Source organism: Schistocerca piceifrons, chromosome 1 (assembly GCF_021461385.2).
Source record: "Schistocerca piceifrons isolate TAMUIC-IGC-003096 chromosome 1, iqSchPice1.1, whole genome shotgun sequence".
NCBI lineage: Eukaryota > Metazoa > Arthropoda > Insecta > Orthoptera > Acrididae > Schistocerca > Schistocerca piceifrons.
In genome coordinates, this window is record NC_060138.1 from 764,211,742 (window position 1) to 764,232,270 (window position 20,529).

At 43.0% G+C, this 20,529-nt stretch overlaps 1 protein-coding gene across 1 annotated transcript in view; it reads right to left on the minus strand.

Annotated features, from left to right (window-relative positions):
- Nucleotides 1-20,529, minus strand: part of LOC124794226 (protein masquerade) — a 253,140-nt gene that overhangs the window by 26,750 nt on the left and 205,861 nt on the right. The window contains exons 4-5 of the mRNA XM_047258081.1: nt 12,679-13,142; nt 3,378-3,678 (exon numbers count right to left, since the gene is read on the minus strand). Of these exons, the coding sequence (XP_047114037.1) occupies nt 3,378-3,678; nt 12,679-13,142 (765 nt within the window). The remainder of the gene's footprint in view (nt 1-3,377; nt 3,679-12,678; nt 13,143-20,529) is intronic.

Here is a 20,529-nt window from a genome sequence, read left to right on the forward strand (position 1 = left end):
TGTAGTGATGTGACAGTTTGGGCACTCTTTACTGTAACACATGTTTAATTTGTCTTAATTTGTTCTCATGCACTCTTACAATGATGAACTATCTGTCGCCTCTCAATGAAATGACCTTGTTCTTGAGGGTGTTCCATGGCCTTTTTTCAAGTGGTGTATATCCTTAGGTTTTGCATTTCTTCCCTAAAATCACATATGGCAAACATTGTGATGATTTATCTAACAAAGCCACTGTAATTACTTCATCAGTCTTCATCCAGCAGAGCTAGAGTGCCAAATAGCTTTCAGGCCAATAATGTGTTAAAAACTGTAACATACTTTCCATCCCCTGATGGAGACAGTGATGACTGAACCCCTTGAACATTCTAACATCTTTGGCATCCAAAATGTGAGCTTGGCAATATTATATTAAGGTTGTAAAAGATTACACAAATGAATCACACTGTAGATTCAAACTGTGTGCTGGACGAGACTCCAACTGAGATCCTCAATTTTGTGGGAAAATTTATTCCTGTCTGAAATACTCAGATATACTTAAGGGGTTCAAATCCCACTTTGTTACACACTCCACTTAAGTGAAAGATTCATTCTGGAAACAATTTGTGAGCTCAATTTTTCCTAGTGATGCTAGTCCAACAATGGAGGAGACAGGTCCGTTTATTAAGAGGAACGAACATATGGCATTTTTGTGCATCTTGCGAAATGCTTTTTGCTGTAGTGAATGATACCTCAGTGAGAAATTCTCTGTGTTGTAGTACCTGTCTTTCAGCAAATTTGTTCAGCTTGACCCTGGCTGTCTTGTTGTTTGTTACATTATAGGCTTCATGTCACCAGAGGGCAGTGAATTCACTTCTCCCCACTGCACTGCAGTGAGCACCCCAGAGCACTCCTCTTCTCTGGGGCAGTTTCGGAACAGTGTCTGACAAACACTGTCATGGTCAACACAATCAGGCAAACTGCTTTGTTGAAGGGACGTGCCAAATGTGATGGTTTGGAATGCCATTGTGTACAGCATGTGATCTCACCTCCTAAGTACTAGGGACAATTTGAACAGCCACTGCTACCTTAGAGATGTTTTAGAGTCTGACACACTACCCCTCCTGCAGCACCTGCAGCCAATTCCATATGTATTTTGATGCCTGGCCACATGTAGTTACAAATCTGTGGTTGCCACTACTATCTTGGCTTGCGTGGTCACCTGACATATCGCCCTTCGAACTTGTCTGTGACATGTCGGTCAGCTACTTACTCATTCTGGTCCTTCAGCAACCATTGTCGATGCTTCGTGAAGACACCTACAAAACTCATGGCATTATATTCCCCAGCATCATAACAAGGCGCATTATGATTCCATGCCACAGTGTCTAGAGGCTATGATACCAACATTGTATCGAATTATCATGCTCAAAGCACAGGTACACTTCCATAACACCAATCGAAAAAAAATCCCAACACCAAGAAATAATTAATGTAGAGCACTGAAATTTTGGTAATACATTTGTCTAGGTAATATATTGAAGTCATTAACATTAGAAGATGACAAGTTAATGTAAGTGTAAGAAAAGCCATTGCAAATGTGAAATGCTGGTACATTAATAACCAGTGTAACTGCCAGAATGTTGGGCACAAGCATGCAAATGTGCACGCCTTGTGTCGTACAGGTGTCTGATGATAGTTTGTAGGATGAAGTTCCATGCCTGTTGCACTCAATCAGTCAGTACAGGGATGGTTAATACTGGTTGTGGGTGACGTTGGATTGTCATCTGAAGATGTCCCGTATGTGCTCAACTGGAGACAGATCTGGCGATTGAGCAGGCCGAGGCAACATGATGACACTCTGCAGAGCAAGTTGGATTATAAAAGCAGTATGCGGGCGATTGTTATCCTGTTGGAAAGCACCCCTGGAATGCTCAGTACAACAGGTTGAATCATCAGACTGACGTATAGATTTGCAGTCAGGGTGAGCAGGATAACCACGAGGGTGCTGCTGTCGCACGAAATCGCACCTCTGACCGTAACTCCAGGTAGGTCCAGTGTGTGTAGCACGGAGACAGGTTGGTTGCAGGCCCTCAACTGACCTCTTCCTAAGTTGTTCATAATGGTATCTTTGTCGTCTCAAAGGCATTCTTGACTAACATCATTCAGGACGTCCAATCTCAAAGGTAACTAACGCTCGAGACTGTTACATTTTTTTAAAATCAAATCTGAATTGGGATATACGGAAGCGTCCGATCCCACCCGTCTGCTTTGACCCATGATGTCACAAATATGGCGGAAACGACCATAAACCACGATTCCAATATGACGCATATAAAGTCGTTACGTACACATTATGAGGACGAAAATACATCGAAAAACACACACACACACACACGTTCCACAAAAAGCCTAATGACACTAACGGGACAAGCGCGGGAAATAGGGGGTTTTAGGGTGGGGACAAACTAAATATAAACAAATTTAGGCACCCACCCCCATACAAAACCACGCAAAACGACGAAAAAAACCGACATCACAAAACTCCCCAAATACCACTAAACACAATATCATCTGGAATCAGACACTTCCCTTGACCTATATAGCTCAACAGCAGTTCCCGATCCCATAAATTGGGATCGAACACTTACCTTGACCTACATAGCTCAACAGCAGCTCCCAACATTCACAGCCACACATTGGGATCGAACACTTCCCTTGACCTGTTGTCCTTATGACATCTCCACATACAGCCGTCCCTGATCCGAGACGCCGGAACTTTAAGTAAGCCTCATTTCTTCACGACATACTGAACACTTCACGACTTCATCCAAAAATCCGAATAGTTGAAGAAATTTTATTAGAGACAACGCATAGCCAACAACTGAAAACTGTTGACCCTGTCAGTCATATCCATACCTACCAAAGACATAAAAAAAGTAATTTACCAAAATTCACACACAACGGCACACTCGAAAACTAAACCAAAAACATCACCTAACACCACCAGAGAGCACCACCGATCGCATCAAAACGACACCTACAGACACGCCACTCTCACAAACTAAATTCCGCAAAGTCGTGATGTCACACACCACAACAGCCTTACGTGAACGGGTCAAAGCCGACGGGTGGGATCGGACGCTTCGGTCGACCCCTGAATTGCATCCTCATAGTGGCGCTACTAGAGCCACTCTTATGCGACTGGCGCGAAATTTTAATAGGCATTCTCTTGAAGATGCAGTAACACGCCTACCAACTTTCATTTATGTCACACAACTCCTTCTTGGTACTGCGAGTTTTTTGTTTCGTCGGTGTATTTCATTGTAATCCCATGTCTCCTCCTCAGCGTTGCATTTTTCGCAAGCAGTAGTGCAGCTTGCCAGCCGGCGAGTACTCACGGAAGCAGGTGAAGGAGAGGTAGGAGACGATGCAAGAGCCAGGGCAGTCGGGCCGCGGGTCGGGTGCCGCCGTGGTGCTGGGCTGCGGGAGCGGCGTGGGCCGCGGCCGCGGCCTGGCCGGCCGGCTGGTGGTGGGCGGCTGGCGCGTGTTGTCGCAGCACACCGAGTCGCGGCCGCACGTCGACGTGTGCGGGATCACCACGGCCGGCCGCTCGCACAGACCCGACATCAGCCGCAGCAGGCAGAAGCCCGGGCACCGCGGCAGCGCGTGCGTCGACTGCAGCAGAGGCGCCGTCACCATCTCCGTCGTATGCAGTTTACCCCAGACAAGTTAGTAAAAAAAACACAGCAAATGGCGGAAGTAATTTATAAAGTTTTGGAACTTCGGAAAAATATTCCTATGGGGTATAGTAATGAGAAACAGAAAAGTCTCCTCCCATAGGGGAGGTGCGTCCCTCCTCCCCCCCCCCCCCCCCCATCCCCACCAAAAGTCAATTTATTCCATTTTCGCACAAAATGGTTCATTTTTATAAGAGAACTGTATCTACAAAAAAAAAATATTCCTATTTCAATTCTACGCAAAAAACAAACAATCTTGTTGGAGGAACATACGCAGCTGAGCGTTATACCAGATGTTGATTATACCGGTACAGTTGCAAGTTTCTTTTATTTAGAACACGACTGGTTTCGGACTCTTACAGCCCATCTTCAGGTGTTATTAGTTCGTGTTGTGACCCCGAGCGCCGCGGTGACGGAATGCTCTGCGGTCGGTGGAAATACAGCGGGTCCTGTACTAGTCCACCGCAGTGCTCGGGGTCACAGCGTGAACTAACACCTTTGAGATGGGCGTATAAGAGCGCGAAAGCGGTCGTGTTCTAAATTAAAGAACGTTACAACTGTGGCGGTATTTTCAACCTCTGTTACGCAAGAAAGGTCTTGTACATATTTTAAGCCAGGCTAATAACTTTAGAAATATGAGAGTGGGAATAGGATTCTGTTAACGCATAGTTTTCGCAGCTTTCTTGCGTAGTGACTTCTGTAAATGAAAAATGTCTCGAAATATTTCGTATAATTTCAACCAGATAAAATTTCTTGTGTCTTTAGTATTACTGAAATCAGGATTAAGTGCCAAACAATGAAAACGTCAGGTTCCTCTTCCCCATTCACTCACCGCTCCCCTACCACTTGCAACTGTACTATGGCTCGTTTACTACCTATTTTTCACGTGGCTCATTTGCAAAGGGGGTTGGTAGTAAACGGTTTCATTTGCGCCCCTATTATTGAGTCAGATATTGGCTGGCTTTCGAAGAGCAGTGAATTGAACTATACACGTTCAGACTGAAACTTATTTATTCAAAAGAAACACTTTAACGTTGTGACCATGCATTTTTAAGTTCACAGATAATAATCGGTGCAATTCGTACACTGTTTGTCTCACACCCACACACTTTCATTTTGTTCCTTCGCATACACTGCCGTCCATGCTTGCACTCGCGGCACTTTTCCGCTCCCAACTCGCCACCACAACGGCCAACGACAAAAGGCCTCGTTTTCCCGCTCATCTCCACAGTCCTGAGTCGGGTCACATGACACCACACTAGTCAAAATAATCCCTAAACATGGCCACAATTCGTTTACAGAATTTTATAATATTTAAATACTTAAATCTAAATATATTATATAATTTTACACATTTATCACCAAACTTTTATAATTTGTTGCAATTAATAGAAAACCAAAACACTATGCAACAGAAATACAACGCCCATCAAAACACAAAACAAGTATTTTCCGGTCTATTTTGCCCAGTATATTATCTCTGTTGCCTTACACACTGTTGCTGCCGTTTTTTCGTAGACGTGTCCAGCTTAGCTAACTCTATGTCGTGAACTTATTAAAGCTGTGTGGGACACTTCACTTTGTTGTGTTGCGCAGTGTTCCTTCATACTCTCTTTTCTTCTATATCGACTCTGAGAAAAATAATGCTGGACCTTACCTGTTTTTTTTTGTTTTACAGTAAGTCTCTTTTGGAAGGAGAGACATTAAGAGTGATGAAGGGGTTGATAGCTTTGATACGGAGAGATGACGCTCACACTATTCTACAAATGCTGGAATGACTGAATAGCGTAAGGTATGTCGACGTGAATATGTTAAGCCACATGAGTAAAGAAACAAATTAACCAGAAAGCTACACAAGCAATAGAAGCTTAACATCTTCTTCGTCTTATTCAGTCAGTTTCAAATATTTTAATCTTGTTGTGAGTCAGGCAAGCAATACTGTCACACTCTCTCGTTTGCCACCCACTATTGACCCTGCATGCCTCCACGCCTACTGAGTGTAACTCCATCTATGGCTGGGAACAGCTTGGACTCTAGAAACAAGAGCTGGAGGGAATCAAACGCATCCCTCTCTCCAATGCACATGAAACGACCACCAGCTTCAGGCAAGATATTACTTCTAGTTTCATGTGGTTGAGCTCAAGTTTGCAGAAGAAAATACAAGTTTGTGAAGGCTGAGTTACACTGCCCAAAAACGTCTAAAGACAGTGAAAACAAAGCTGCACTAACGTGGCTCGCAGTGATTTGACAGAAGATTTGGAGAATGGTTTGCTGTAAACAGTTGTGTACAATAGCTTATTTATTAAGCAGATGTTGTTGTATTTTAGTTGCTTGGTTGTACATGATGATTGTATATGCGTTGTAATGCAATAATTGTTAATTAATGCTTAATACTTAATTCTCATTACAAATTATTTTGACTCCAGTACAAATATTACGGTGCACAGTACTGAAAAAAACTGTAAACCAGGATTGTTCTGAACCAATAAATGCGAATTTTAAAAGGAATTTCACTCTTTTTTTACTTTCAAATTTTAGTGCTAAAAATTATATGCTACATAAATATTTCTATACGTACAAAAGGTAAGTATCTGTGGAGAAACAGAAGAAAAATTTAACTGAACTGAAATCGAAGTGAAAACCTATGCCAAACTCATAGGCTAAGGGGTTTTTAACATTCCATATAGCATGTCTCAAAAACTGGATAACTTGCTTAAGACGTGGATATGAGCTGCTTTGAGCATAATTTCACAAGAAATATTTTTCTCATTACAGATGTCTTCGAAAAAATGAAACCTTTTCAGTAAAAAATTGAAAGAAGGTAAAAAAATTGAATCAAGGGAGTGGGAGTGCAGAGGTGTTGCTCATCCTTTAGGTGAGGAAGTGTTCCTGTTTCTTACTACTTCCTCCTCTATGAGTGTTTTCCCAAAGTTTCAAAACTTTACAAATTATTTCCCTCATTTTTACTGATTTGCTTTGGGTAATTAGCAAGATATGTATTTACATGCACAACGAATTTACAGGTTGATGTTTGAATTTGACGACCAGATTGCAGCACAAGGTGTCATCTCATGTAAGTCTTTCACAGCTCCTTTAAAAGTATGGATTGAGCATTTATCTACATTTGCATCATTACAGCTGACTGTTGTGATTTAGACTACTAGTCACGCTTTCTCTTCTACTCAGCCCTGTAACTGAAGTTTAATAAATTTTCTTCTTCCATTTTTAAATTACAGTATCCACATTTTGTGTTTTGCAGTCTTTTCCTGCAATTAAAAAATTTACTCCAGAAAAGTAAGTTTTCCCAAACGTGAAAAAAATGTTCCACAGTACAACATGGTTATGTAGGTAGGAACAAATATTCTATTAAAATTCAAAAGTATTGCACTCGATAAATTCTTGTCAATACAGTATATAATAGCCTCTCTGTTACATTATTAGTCAATAAATGAAATCAAATTAAATACAAATATTATCAAAAACCAGTTACAAGTCAAATACAATTTGAAATAGAAGCTATTGCAAACTAACACAAACTTCTGTTTGAAGGCTGATAATGTTATCAAGACATTAAAGAACCTCAGTTTATTTACAAATATCTCATGTTCCATGGTAAAAGACCCTCTGTTTCAAGATACGAGAAGGTGCACGACTGACGAAAGATGGCTTAACTGTCCACACGTTATACAACTGGTTTTTTAAAAAAGAAAGCTTAATTATACACACCATAAAATTCTTTAATTGAAGAATTAACAATATCTTGGAAATGGCTTTGATGTTTTATTATACAGTACTTAAATGTTTAGAGCTCGAAATATTTACAAATGCTGAATGCAATATAACCTCGTGTCTGACATCAACAAAAGCAGTAGAAAATGCCGCAAACTATTCATGGTGGTTTCTATGTCTTCGTGTGATTCTAAAATCGGTCACTAGATTGCGATACTGATCAAGATCATCATGTGTTAGATAAACTATCCTCAAAGTACAGCACTCCGGCCTACTCTGCAGTTCACATTTACATGCCTGACAGAGTGTGCGAAGCAACAATTCCAGACTATTCCTCTACCATTCCATTCTCGAGTAGTACGTGCAAATAATGAACACCTAAATCTTTCAACGCGACTTCTGATTTTGTCACAATGGTTATTTCTCCCATAGCAGTCAACAGAATATATTAGCATCCGGAGGAGGAAGTTAATGATTGAAAATGTCTTGAAAATATCCGGCTACAACGAAAAACGCCTGCTCTTAATGATTACCACCACATCTCGCTTATCATATACGTGACACTCTCACCAATTTGGTGTTACAATGGGACTTCGTTTATCCATCCGGCATTAGTTTAGATTTCCAGTTCATTGGGTCAATTTTTTAGTACTGTTCCTATATATTGTTTAATATTCTGGACGTAATATCAGCAACAATGTTCTGTGAGGACCATTAAAGTTAAATTCAAGCAACCGCAATGCAGAAATTCTCGGAAATGTGTCATTTAACAAGTTGACACTGAGTTGTAAGGTATTGTATGCTCTCGCAAGTTGCGAGTGTAAAATGACAACAATGGGAAAGAAGGTAGTAATGTTTATGGACAAAAAGTTACAGGCACTGACAGGATAGATAAAAGAGAAGTGCTGAAAAACATTGTTGCTGAATTTGATGTTGGGACTCCAACGGTGTCGGAATGGAAGACTAGTAGTCCATAATTCTCAGACAGGTGTTAACGACATGACTCACTGGCTGCGAAATTATTTCTATCGTCGTTTGTTCGTCTGGAGATAGTGATGATGGATTAGTTGATGAAATTGGGGCTAAATATGAAGACATTATGCCACACTCAGAGGCAGCAACACAGTTGCACAAAATAATTGTTTATTTAGAAACCCAGGCGGAAACAACTTCAGCCGAACTATTGATGGTGAAATGTCTCGTACGTAGTCGTGCTACACATAAACGACATACGATGCTGGTTCAAAAGAAACTCACTGATTATTTCAGTGCATAAAACTCACTGTTTTCTTGCAATATCTAGTCACCATTTATGTGAAAATAATGTATAATTTGTTCCTTATGTGAAAATAACACAACTGTGTTTTTAGCAACGAACCCATGTCATCCTATTTTTTCTGACTTTCCGGTTTATCCACGTCTTCGATTTCACGGATGACGAAATGAATTGCTATTGATTGAATTTTTGCCCTGTTCTCCTTCAATCCTTTTTGATAAGAATCCCATACCGCGCAGCAGTATTCCAGAAGAGGACGGACAAGGGTAGTGTAGCCTAGGCTATTTTTTTAATAGAACTGTTGCACTTTCTAGGTGTTCTGCCAATAGAACGCAGTCTTTGGTTCGTCTTCCACCAAACATGTTCTACGTATCGGTTCCAATTTAAGTTTTTCGTAATTTATTGCAAACCCTAGGTTTTTAAATGAGTCGACAGTCTTTAAATTTGTGTGATTTATCATACAACTGAAAGTTAACGGAATTTTTTAGTACTCACTTGGAGGAACAGTTCGTTTTTATCTTCTGACGACTTCACCAAACGGTGAATGACGGCATTATCTGCAGACAGTATAAGAGGGCCACTTAGGTTGTTTGCCAAATCGTTTGAACAGTAGAGGAGCTATGACGCTTCCTTGAGGATGACTTACCGTCATTTACTACGAACTGTGAAGTTTCTGACAGGAAATCGCGAAACCAATCGCACAGTTGAGACGATACACCATAGACACACTATTTCATTAGAAGTCGCTTGTGAGGAGCAGTGTCGAAAGCCTTCTGGGAATCTGGAAATACGAAACGAACTTGAGATCCCCTGTCGATAGTTTTCATTACTTTCTGGGAATGAGAAGCCAGTTTTGTTTCACAAAAACGATGTTTTCTGCGTCCGTACTGGTTATTTTGCGATAGAGCTTTTCTTCGAGGTGTTTCATAATTTGAAACACGGTTTGGATTACAAATATAATACCATTAATGGATGTCAATGATACAGGTCTAAAATTCAGCAGAATATTTCTATTTCCTTTCTTGTGCATTGGTGTCACCTATGCAACTTTGCAGTCTTTAGGTACGGAGGTTTCGACGTTTTAGAAATGCGGAGACGAAAAAAAAAAAACGAATATGGCATTACGTGAACCATCTATTTTGCAACTGTACACTGATGAAGCAGAACATCATGAGAACCTAACTAATAGCCGGTATGTCCAACTTTGGCACGAATAACACCGGCGACACGTCGTAGCATGGAAGCAAAGAGGCCTTAGTACGTCGCTGGATGGTTGGCACCACTTCCGCAAACAGAAGTTACCAAATTCCCCTAAATTCCGAGGATGGCAGCGATGAGCTCTGATGCCACGTTTAGTCGCATCCCAGATGTGTTCGACCAGGTTCACATCTGGCGAGCTGGGGGACCAGCTTTTCTCCTTCCCGCAGTACAGGTGTCAAGGAGTTGTTCCCCTGGAAGTCGACGGATTCGCATCCTCCCATAGGCATGATAAAGAAGGTATCGGGATTCATCAGATCATGCAACGATCTGCCACTGCACCAACGTCCAGTGTCGATGGTCACGTGCCCATTTCAGTCGTAGATGCCGATGTTATGGTGTTAACATTGACACATGTATGGATCATCGGCTGCCGATGTCTATTGTTAACAGTGTTTGGTGCGCTGTGAGTTCGTCCACACTTGTACTCTTCCCGGCGTTAAAAAAAAAATGGTTCAAATGGCTCTGAGCACTATGGGACTTAACAGCTGAGGTCATCCGTCCCCTAGAACTTAGAACTACTTAAACCTAACTAACCTAAGGACATCACACACATCCATGACCGAGGCAGGATTCGAACATGCGACCGTAGCGGTCGCGCGGTTCCAGACTGAAGCGCCTAGAACCGCTCGGCCACCCCGGCCGGCTCCTGACGTTAAAGACTGATGTTAGATTCCCCACAGTTCGCCGCCTGTCCTGTTTTACCAATCTGCCAAGCCTGCTGCTTCCGACACCTGTAATGAGAGGTGGCCGCCCAATCCCCCGATGTCTGGACGTGGTTTCATCTTGGCTTCGACACTTGTTGAAGATACTCACCACATCACTCCTCGAATACCCGACAAGTAGTGCAGTTTCCGAAATGCTCCTGCCAAGCCTCCGTGCCATCGCAATCTGCATCGGTCAACAAACGTTGTTGTTATTGTTTTTGGGGGAGGAGACCAGACAGCGAGGTCATCGGTCTCATCGGATTAGGAAAGGAAGTCGGCCGTGCCATTTCGAAGCAACCATTCCGGCATTTGCCTGGAGCGATTTAGGGAAATCACGGAAAACCTAAATCAGGATGGCCGGACGCGGGATTGAACCGTCGTCCTCCCGAATGCGAGTCCAGTGTGCTAACAACAGCGTCACCTCGCTCGGTGGTCAACAACGTGATCGCGCGCCTTCCCCATTCTACACACGGACAGCACGCTCACTGATACTACATGCACCACGTGTGTGTCTGACTAGCAGTCACTCCTCGCCAGGTGACGCTGCTATCGCCTGACCAGGTTTATATCGATATTAGGTCTGTGGTCTTGATGTTCTGGCTGATCACTGTACACTTCGTAGCTCCAAGTTTATAACCACTACACCGCTATGTACTCGAAAGATTTCGGCCATTTTTGTGTAACTTACATCGCATCCCCTCAGATTTAGTTATAAGTTGGCACAAAGGATAGGCCTTGAAAAATTGAACGTAGATCAATCGAGAAAACAGGAAGAAGTTGTATGGAACTATGAAAAAAATAAGCAAACTATACAAACTGAGTAGTCCATGTGCAAGATAGGCAACATTAAGGAAAATGTGAGCTCAGGAGCGCCGTGGTCATAATCAACTCCGCTCTGCAAAATTCCAGGACATGTTCAGATTTGCTTGGACATATGCAGGATTTGACGGTCTACACACGGAAAAACTTGAAAACGTTAAAAACATATGTTTTGACAGAGCACAGGGAAAACTGTGCGACTGTGAAATTGTTGCATTCAGTTGTTGCAGTTTATGTGACAAACTCTTATGTTTTCATCACTTTTTTGGGAGTGATTATCACATCCACAAGAAAACCTAAATCGGGCAAGGTAGAAGAATCTATTTACCCATTCGCCAAGTGTACAAGCCTGGGTCGACAACATATTCCTGTCATGTGACACACATGCCGTCACCAGTGTCGTATAGAATATATCAGACGTGTTTTCCTGTGGAGGAATCGGTTGACCTATGACCTTGCGATCAAATGTTTTCGGTTCCCATTGGAGAGGTACGTCCTTTGGTCTACTAATCGCACGGTTTTGCGGTGCGGTCGCAAAACACAGACACTAAACTTATTACAGTGAACAGAGACGTCAATGAACGAATGGACAGATCATAACTTTGCGAAAATTAAGAAAGCAAGGACCTCTCGTTTCGCATCTGCTCACGCTAACCACGGGACCACGGCGCTCCAGAGCTCACATTATCCTTGATGTTGCCTATCTTGCACATGGACTACTCAGTTTGTATATTTTGCTTATTTTTTTCATAGTTCCACACAACTTCTTCCTGTTTTCTCGATTGATTTGTGTTCAGTTTTTCAAGGCCTATCCACTGTGCCCACTTATAACTAAATCTGAGGGGGGTGCGATGGGGATGTTTCCTTGTTAGATCTTGTGAAGGTTCAAATCGTACCAAGTAAGACGTGTTTTTATGAATCTTCAGTGTGCCGTTGGCCTGAGGCGGCATACTTTCACAATACCCAAGCTATGATACGAAAACTATCGACTACAGAATCCGATATGATGTCTCCCAAGCACTCGGCATCGAATGCTAATAGAAGGTCATAGCGGTACCTGCCGTGTCTGATAGCTCCGTATGACGTGGAAATGACGCCACGTGTGCACGAAGTCTTGTGAACTGTAGGTTAGCGCAGCATTTACGGTGCTAGTATTCTAGACTCTTATAGGTACCTGCGGCGGCGCCGTGGTGGTGGTGCTGAGAGGTTTGGGAGCCGGCGAGGAGGGCGCCAGCGGGGAGTAGTAGGTGACGCAGCAGTTGCCGTCGTCAGGGCACGTCGCCTCGGTGTCGATGTCTTCGCAGAGCAGCGCGAGGAAGCTGCCCACGCACTCGCCGCGGCAAGGCTTGGGCACGCGCTTGGGCGGCGGCGGCTGTGGCGGCGGCTGCTTCGGCGCCGCGGGCGACGGGGACGGCGACGGGGGAGCGCCGGCGGGGGGCGGCGAAGAGGGCGTGGGCGGTGGCGCCGTGGGGCGGCTGGCGTTGCGCTCGGCCAGGCTGGGCGGCGGCTGAGCTTCGGGGAAGGCGTCGCGGGACACGCAGCAGCGCATGCCGGCGCCGCACAGCTCGGCCGCCTCCAGCACCGCGTCGCAGTACTCGGCGATGCGCTCCGCCACGCACAGGCCCGGGCAGGGCTTCACTGCGGACACCGGTGGCAGCTTCAGCCACGGGGAGGGCGCAACAATATCTGACAGCTAACGAGAACTTTTAAAACGACGACACGATCACTACCGGGTGGTTATCATTAAAATACAGCTACTCACGGAGATCCAGTGTGGACCGTATTTATCTTATGGCAGCGAAACATGGTAGATAAGATAATGCCTTAATACGGTACAGATTTACGCTGGGAAAAAATTAGTTCCAGTTTTGGCCACCAGGTGAAAATCTGGCGTTGTACAATATTTGTATGACGTTATGACATCTACGCTGTCATTTCACAAGAACAAACGCGAATGAGCAGTATGGCTACGGAGAAGAGAGACCGTGCGCTGTTGATGAAACTGTTTTATGTGTACAGTAGCAATTAACGGTAGCATTGAGAGAGTATTGCCGACTGAAAGGTTTGAGGAGAGGCCCGATGTCATTAAATAGTTTGAAAAAGATGGTAATGAAATTCGGGAACATAGTTGCACTTCTTGATGCAATAATTTACCAACTGCCGTATGTATTGCAGAAATTTATTTTATTTTATGAACTTCTATGTGCTACCAGTTTCGGCATTACATTGATGCCATTTTCAGGCCCCACTCTTCATAGCCGTAAAACCGCTATACACGGAAGGAACCATATAGCTGGATCCGTGACTCAATCGTCCTGCAACAGCTCTTGGTTTTACGGCTATGACGATTGGGGCCTAAAGATGGCATCAATGTAATGCCGAAACTAGTAGCACATAGAAGTTCATAAAATAAAATAAATTTCTACAACACATACGGCTGTTGGTAAATTATTGCATCAAGAAGTTCACGCCAGCCGTCGTCCCACGATCCATAATGGATCAACGAAGATAGTTGCACTTGGTGTGGTCTCCTAAGTGGTGGAAGCTATTGACGAGGTTGCTGTTGCTGTAATTGAAAAATACAGCACGTACCCCGAGCAGTGCTAGTGCTCGTGCCGTGTCACAATAATTGAATATCCTACGGTCAGCAGTACGGAAAGTTTTGGTGTCTGTTTTACACTGGTACCCATACAAGATCCAGACGGTGCAGCAACTGAAACCTTATGATCCGCAGCAACGTTCTGAATTTGCTTTTCAGTTTCTGGGATGCATCGAAGTTAATGACGTGTGGCCGGCAATATGCTATCGAGTGACAAGGTACATTTTTCGCAAAAGTGTGCACTGAATACCCACAACTGCCGAATTTGTTAAACCACGTTATGCGAAGTACCCATTGCACTCGCTGTATGTGACTGTCTGGTGTAGATTCACAAGCACCTTTAGTCTCCGTCGGTTCTTCTTTGAAGAGAATGCAACCAGGGGGCCTGTCAGGTGTACCATGGCGTCCGCACGTTATCGAGACCTCCTTGTACAGCACGTGACTCCTGCTTTGAGAGAGTGCAACTGCGTGGAAACCACTGTTTTCTTGCAAGATGAGGCAACATGTCAAGTCGCTCGCCCAGTGAAAGATCTGCTTAACGGAACCTACCGCAAACATTTTATTACCAGAGGTTTTCCACACGCATGGCTTGCAAGATCACTTGATTTGAATCCATGTGACTTATCGCTCAGTGAACATGCAAAAGAACGAGCTTACGAGGGACTCGTTTGGTCTCTACCTGATCTGCAGGCCAGTATACATGAACACGTCGCTCAGATCCCATCAGAACTGCTGCGAGCAAATGTTAATCACGTTGTTTCACGGATACAGCATCTCGTCGACGTCCCCGGTCCTCATCCTGAACAAAATGTGTAAGTTGCGGTTAGTAATAAAATCGAAATTACGTCTGTCTCACGTGCTGGACCTTTTCTGCCAACGTCCCATTCCTAAACCAATACATGCGGACACATTTCTATAAGTCTTTCTTGCATTTACAGCGCGAGATTTACACGTGGCGGCCGAAACTGGAACCAATTTTTTCCAGCGAAATCGGCTCCGCATTAACACATTAGCATATCTATCAAGTTTCGCTGCCATACGATGATTATTATACAACACGCACTGGACCTCTGCGAGTAGCTGCACTTTAATTATAACCACGCAGTATATTTGAACTGCAATTCGTGGTTCATTGAGTGGACACATTTCAGAACGATTACAGTAAGCTCAGCAGACCAAACAGCAATTACCTCCTCAAACGAACTCACGGATAGTTTTGGAGTGCTGTAAATGATCCAGAACTGGTACCAAGAGATATGACCTCCCACCGCTGTAATTATGGCAGTGAAATAGTGTGAATGTGCCAGTCGGTTGTTTGGAATCGCGCAGTCACGTAGGTCGACAAGGATGCTTGACAATATGGGAGGAAGGAGCTGTCGTCTTTGGACGCGTCCATGATCACATCGTGAATAAAGATGCCTGATTTACTGGTGTTCCGCGCCGTCTAAGGGGCCTTGACAAGGTTTGCGTGGCTCCCCACGTCGGAGGTTCGAGTCTTCCCTCGGACATGGGTGTGTATGTGTGTGTGTTGTCCTTAGCGTAAGTTAGTTTAAGTTAGATTAAGTAGTGTGTAAGCCTAGGGACCTATGACCTCACAGTTTCGTCACATAGGAACTTACCACAAACTTCCAAAATTTACTGGTGTATCGACGCATACAGTCCAACGTGTGTACAAGTAATGGTGTGCCCCTCGCAGCCATGTAACGCAAACATACTAACCGACGGGGACCAGAGACAAGTGTCACACGTTGTTAATGGGTATCTACTCGGGACCCAAAAGCAGCTGCTACTGTTAATGAATGCCGGTCCATCTCAATCGGTTTCCGAGTGAAAATTACGAAAGGAACTGCATGGAATCGACATTGGTGTCGGTACCTTGCAAGAGGCCATAGCTCGCAGCGGCACATAAAACTGCACATCTTCAAGGGTCAAACATAAAAGAAACTGGGCAGTAGCTGTCTGGAGGTGTGTAGTGCGGTCGACGATTAGCGATTTTGCTTCTGTTAAATGGCAAATAGCGCTGAGTGCATCGACGGCTCCATGACGCCTTTAACCCACAGCATGTGGAAGGCATAGTTCAGGCCTGAGATGGTTATGTGATGTAATGGGAGTGTTGTTCGTACCATGACATGGACCTAGTCGTTGCGGTTACCATGACTATAGACCAGGACATTCGTTTCAAAATTGTCTGTGTTGCCCTCCGTTCTACACCTTCGTACTGAGTATGGTCACTTCAACCTTCCAATAGGACAATAGCGGTATTCACAGGGCTGAGGGCATACCTTCCTGTCTTGACTAGTACTCTGGCACTGTATCGAACTCGTCTGGCCCTCTAAACCACCGTATCCTAACTTCATAGAAAACGTGTGCGAGTATTCAGAACAGCGGGTGAACCCTAGCAATCAGTTTCATCGCATTTTGATAGCTCTGTGGGATCTAATCGACAGTGAGTGGTCTCAACCTTGAAACGTAATGGTTTTTTTTTATAAAATTTCGAAGCTAATTTGTATCGCTTGTTTGATTGTTAAGTCATTAGGTAGGACCCATATACGTAATTTCGCCTTTTGAGCTCTGCAATGTGATTTTCAACAATTTTATGGCGAATTTTTGGCTAACATTACGTCCATTCTTTGGTAGGAACATGTATCTTCGATTAAATTAATTGCAATTAGGACTTCTTACTTACAAACAATTCAATAACAAAAAAAGCACCAAATATACTGTATGTTACAATGTTAGAAATCTGTAACAACTCTGTTTGTCATACAGTCAACTTGCTATACTATTGTTTAACATAGCGGCATCTAATTATTTCGTAGTTACTGTAATTAACAACATGAAACTAACTGACGATGCAAACGAAGTTTTTATTTAGGCTACTGGACTATGTATTGAGATTCCATCTACAGTAAAAATAATGTACCAACATTTAGAGCAAGAAACATGGTAGGGATCCTTCGATAATATAGTTTCAGTGCAGTTAACAAAAATGTAATCAGCTTTGTTTATTTGAATCATTTCATTTATTTTCCCATGAAAATGACAGATATGTATTTGACCTTGGATCCTCTTTCATCTTATTCTATTGTAATCTCCGAATGATAACACTTTCTGTAATTTTGAACAACTTCTTTGATTGTTATTAACGAAATTACTGTATGCAACAATGTTCGAATTGTTAGCGAGACGATACAAGACCCACGAGGAATGGTGTGACGGACCCAGTACAAAGTGAGATGTTGAGTTACACCCGTCCAACTTCAAGAACTTTTATTTCATCCTGGTTTTTCAAGATTTACTTTCTAAAAGTCTTTGACTGACTTTTATTTGACAAGTATTTCCCCAGAAAGGTGGTTACATCGCAAAGTTTATACGGCATCCCTGAAGAAACTTATGGATTTTCAACTTCGTCCAGTCGAGACAATTATCAAGGCTAGGGGTGGAAAGACGGTATTAACCTGAGGTGATGTTTGGAGGGGGGGGGGGGGATTGATTTTATGTCCCATATGCTTATCAACATACAGCCTGTCCAAGACATAAGTACAAATAATGAATCGTTTAATCTTGTCTCCACTTACAAATAAATGTTATTATCTGAATGGAGACTTAGGTGTGTGTGGATAAATTCCGGCACCTCTGGACTACACATCTTAGAGCATGTGTACTGAAAATATTCATTATTAATTATTTTATGCAAGTAAGTTTGCACTTAGAGCTTAACACACTTTTATATATCGAGATATCTGTAAACCCTTCTTCATGGGCATTAAGGTTTTGAGCAGGATGGCTGTTGATAATGAACTTATTCCGAAACATGCTCTGTATATGAAAAATTAGCTAAAAGGCTGTACACGTCGGCTTTTAAAATAATCTGATTATATCATTAGTGCTAATCTTATGAAGCGTATCAGTTTGTTTGGATATTTGGGGATAACGCTTATAATAATAAGCAAAGGAACGAACACATGAATTCAATGAGGAAGGAGAATGGAAAACGTACAGGTTTTCCGTGATCTATAACCTGTAAAGATACTGTGCAACCTGTTCTAGAGAACTGTTTCCAATATTTGGAGACTTTATGAAGGGGGCTATCAGGATCGTAACAGCACGATATAACCCATGTGAATGTGTAACATAGAAGCTTAGTCCACACTCTATTGGGGCATAGGCAAATGGTATAGGATGGAGAAGCCCAATATTAGTGTTAAGCACCGTTAAGGTGAGCTTTATACAATAATTTGCAAAGATATAGAATGAAGAACCCAGAAATGTTGATAATAACACACGATAGTAGTTACAAAATAGAATCTATAACAGAAACCTCCCAAGAACCCAATTCAAGTTTGATTCTGGTCGCAACTTGGACCAAAATTTGACTTTAATGTGAAGTCTTTTCCTACTTGGTGTCACCACATTGTCACAGTGTTTAACTACGTCACTTTTTGATTTAAGAAAACGCCTAAAAGTATTTCACTTTGTTTTGTATTAATAAGGACGCGAACGAAATCTGATTCTGGAACACTGACGCTGAGTAATAATGTAGAATCCGTACTCGAGTCTCTTCCAGAAGATTCCAACTGAGTGTGTTTTTATTGTCACTGAATTGCATGAAACCTCCCAAGAACCCAATTCAAGTTGGATTCTGGTCGCAACTTGGACCAAAATTTGACTTTAATGTGAAGTCTTTTCCTACTTGGTGTCACCACATTGTCACAGCGTTTAACTACGTCACTTTTTGATTCAAGAAAACGCCTAAAAGTATTTCACGCTGTTTTGTATTAATAAGGACACGAACGAAATCTGATTCTGGAACACTGACGCTGAGTAACAATGTAGAATCCGTACTCTAGTCTCTTCCAGAAGATTCCAACTGAGTGTGTTTTTATTGTCACTGAATTGCATGTGAGTTGTAGATATTAGCCATGATTGAAGGAGAGACACACATTGTGTGCATTCTAGATCTACTGAAGCAAAAGTTTATTGATACATTGTGCCAAAAAATGGTAGGATTGATTCTTGAACGAAGATAAATCCAAACAATTGTCCCTTTTCTGGCTACATCTGAGTCAGTGCGATGTTGAATAATAATAACAATAATAATAATAAAACAGACATATTTACGAACGCATTATTTACCCCCTGTGTCTGATAGAGATAGCTAGTGAACTTTGTCATAAGGTGAAGGTAGGGAATAACATAGCTGTTCCAGAGCGAATTCGGGAGTAGAACAAGCAATCCTGCTTACTGCCTAGAAGTGTTATCGAGGTCACACACACACACGCTTCTGATTGTTGTGTGCGTTGCCTTCAACGCACTGTACTACAACAGTCAAGTACGGAACATAATACGAGGTGCATTCAAGTTCTAAGGCCTCCGATTTTTTTTCTCCGGACTGGAAAGAGATAGAAACATGCGCATTGTTTTAAAATGAGGCCGCGTTCATTGTCAATACGTCCCAGAGATGGCAGCACCGTACGGCAGATGGAATTTTACCACCAGCGGCGAGAATGAGAACTGTTTTAAATACTTAAAATGGCGACGTTTTCCTTACTTGAACAGCGTGCAATCATTCGTTTTCTGAATTTGCGTGGTGTGAAACCAATTGAAATTCATCAACAGTTGAAGGAGACATGTGTGATGGAGTTATGGATGTGTCGAAAGTGTGTTCGTGGGTGCGACAGTTTAATGAAGGCAGAACATCATGTGACAACAAACCGAAACAACCTCGGGCTCGCACAAGCCGGTCTGACGACATGATTGAGAAAGTGGAGAGAATTGTTTTGGGGGATCGCCGAATGACTGTTGAACAGATCGCCTCCAAGGTTGGCATTTCTGTGGGTTCTGTGCACACAATCCTGCATGACGGCCTGAAAATGCGAAAAGTGTCATCCAGGTGGGTGCCACGAATGCTGATGGACGACCACACAGCTGCCCGTGTGGCATGTTGCCAAGCAACGTTGACGCGCAACGACAGCATGAATGGGACTTTCTTTTCGTCGGTTGTGACAATGGATGAGACGTAGATGCCATTTTTCAATCCAGAAACAAAGCGCCAGCCAGCTCAATGGAAGCACACAGATTCACCGCCACCAAAAAAATTTCGGGTAACCGCCAGTGCTGAAAAAATGATGGTGTCCATGTTCTGGGACAGCGAGGGCGTAATTCTTACCCATTGCGTTCCAAAGGGCACTACGGTAACAGGTGCATCCTACGAAAATGTTTTGAAGAACAAATTCCTTCCTGCACTGCAACAAAAACGTCCGGGAAGGGCTGCGCGTGTGCTGTTTCACCAAGACAACGCACCCGCACATCGAGCTAACGTTACGCAACAGTTTCTTCGTGATAACAACTTTGAAGTGATTCCTCATGCTCCCTACTCACCTGACCTGGCCCCTAGTGACTTTTGGCTTTTTCCAACAATGAAAG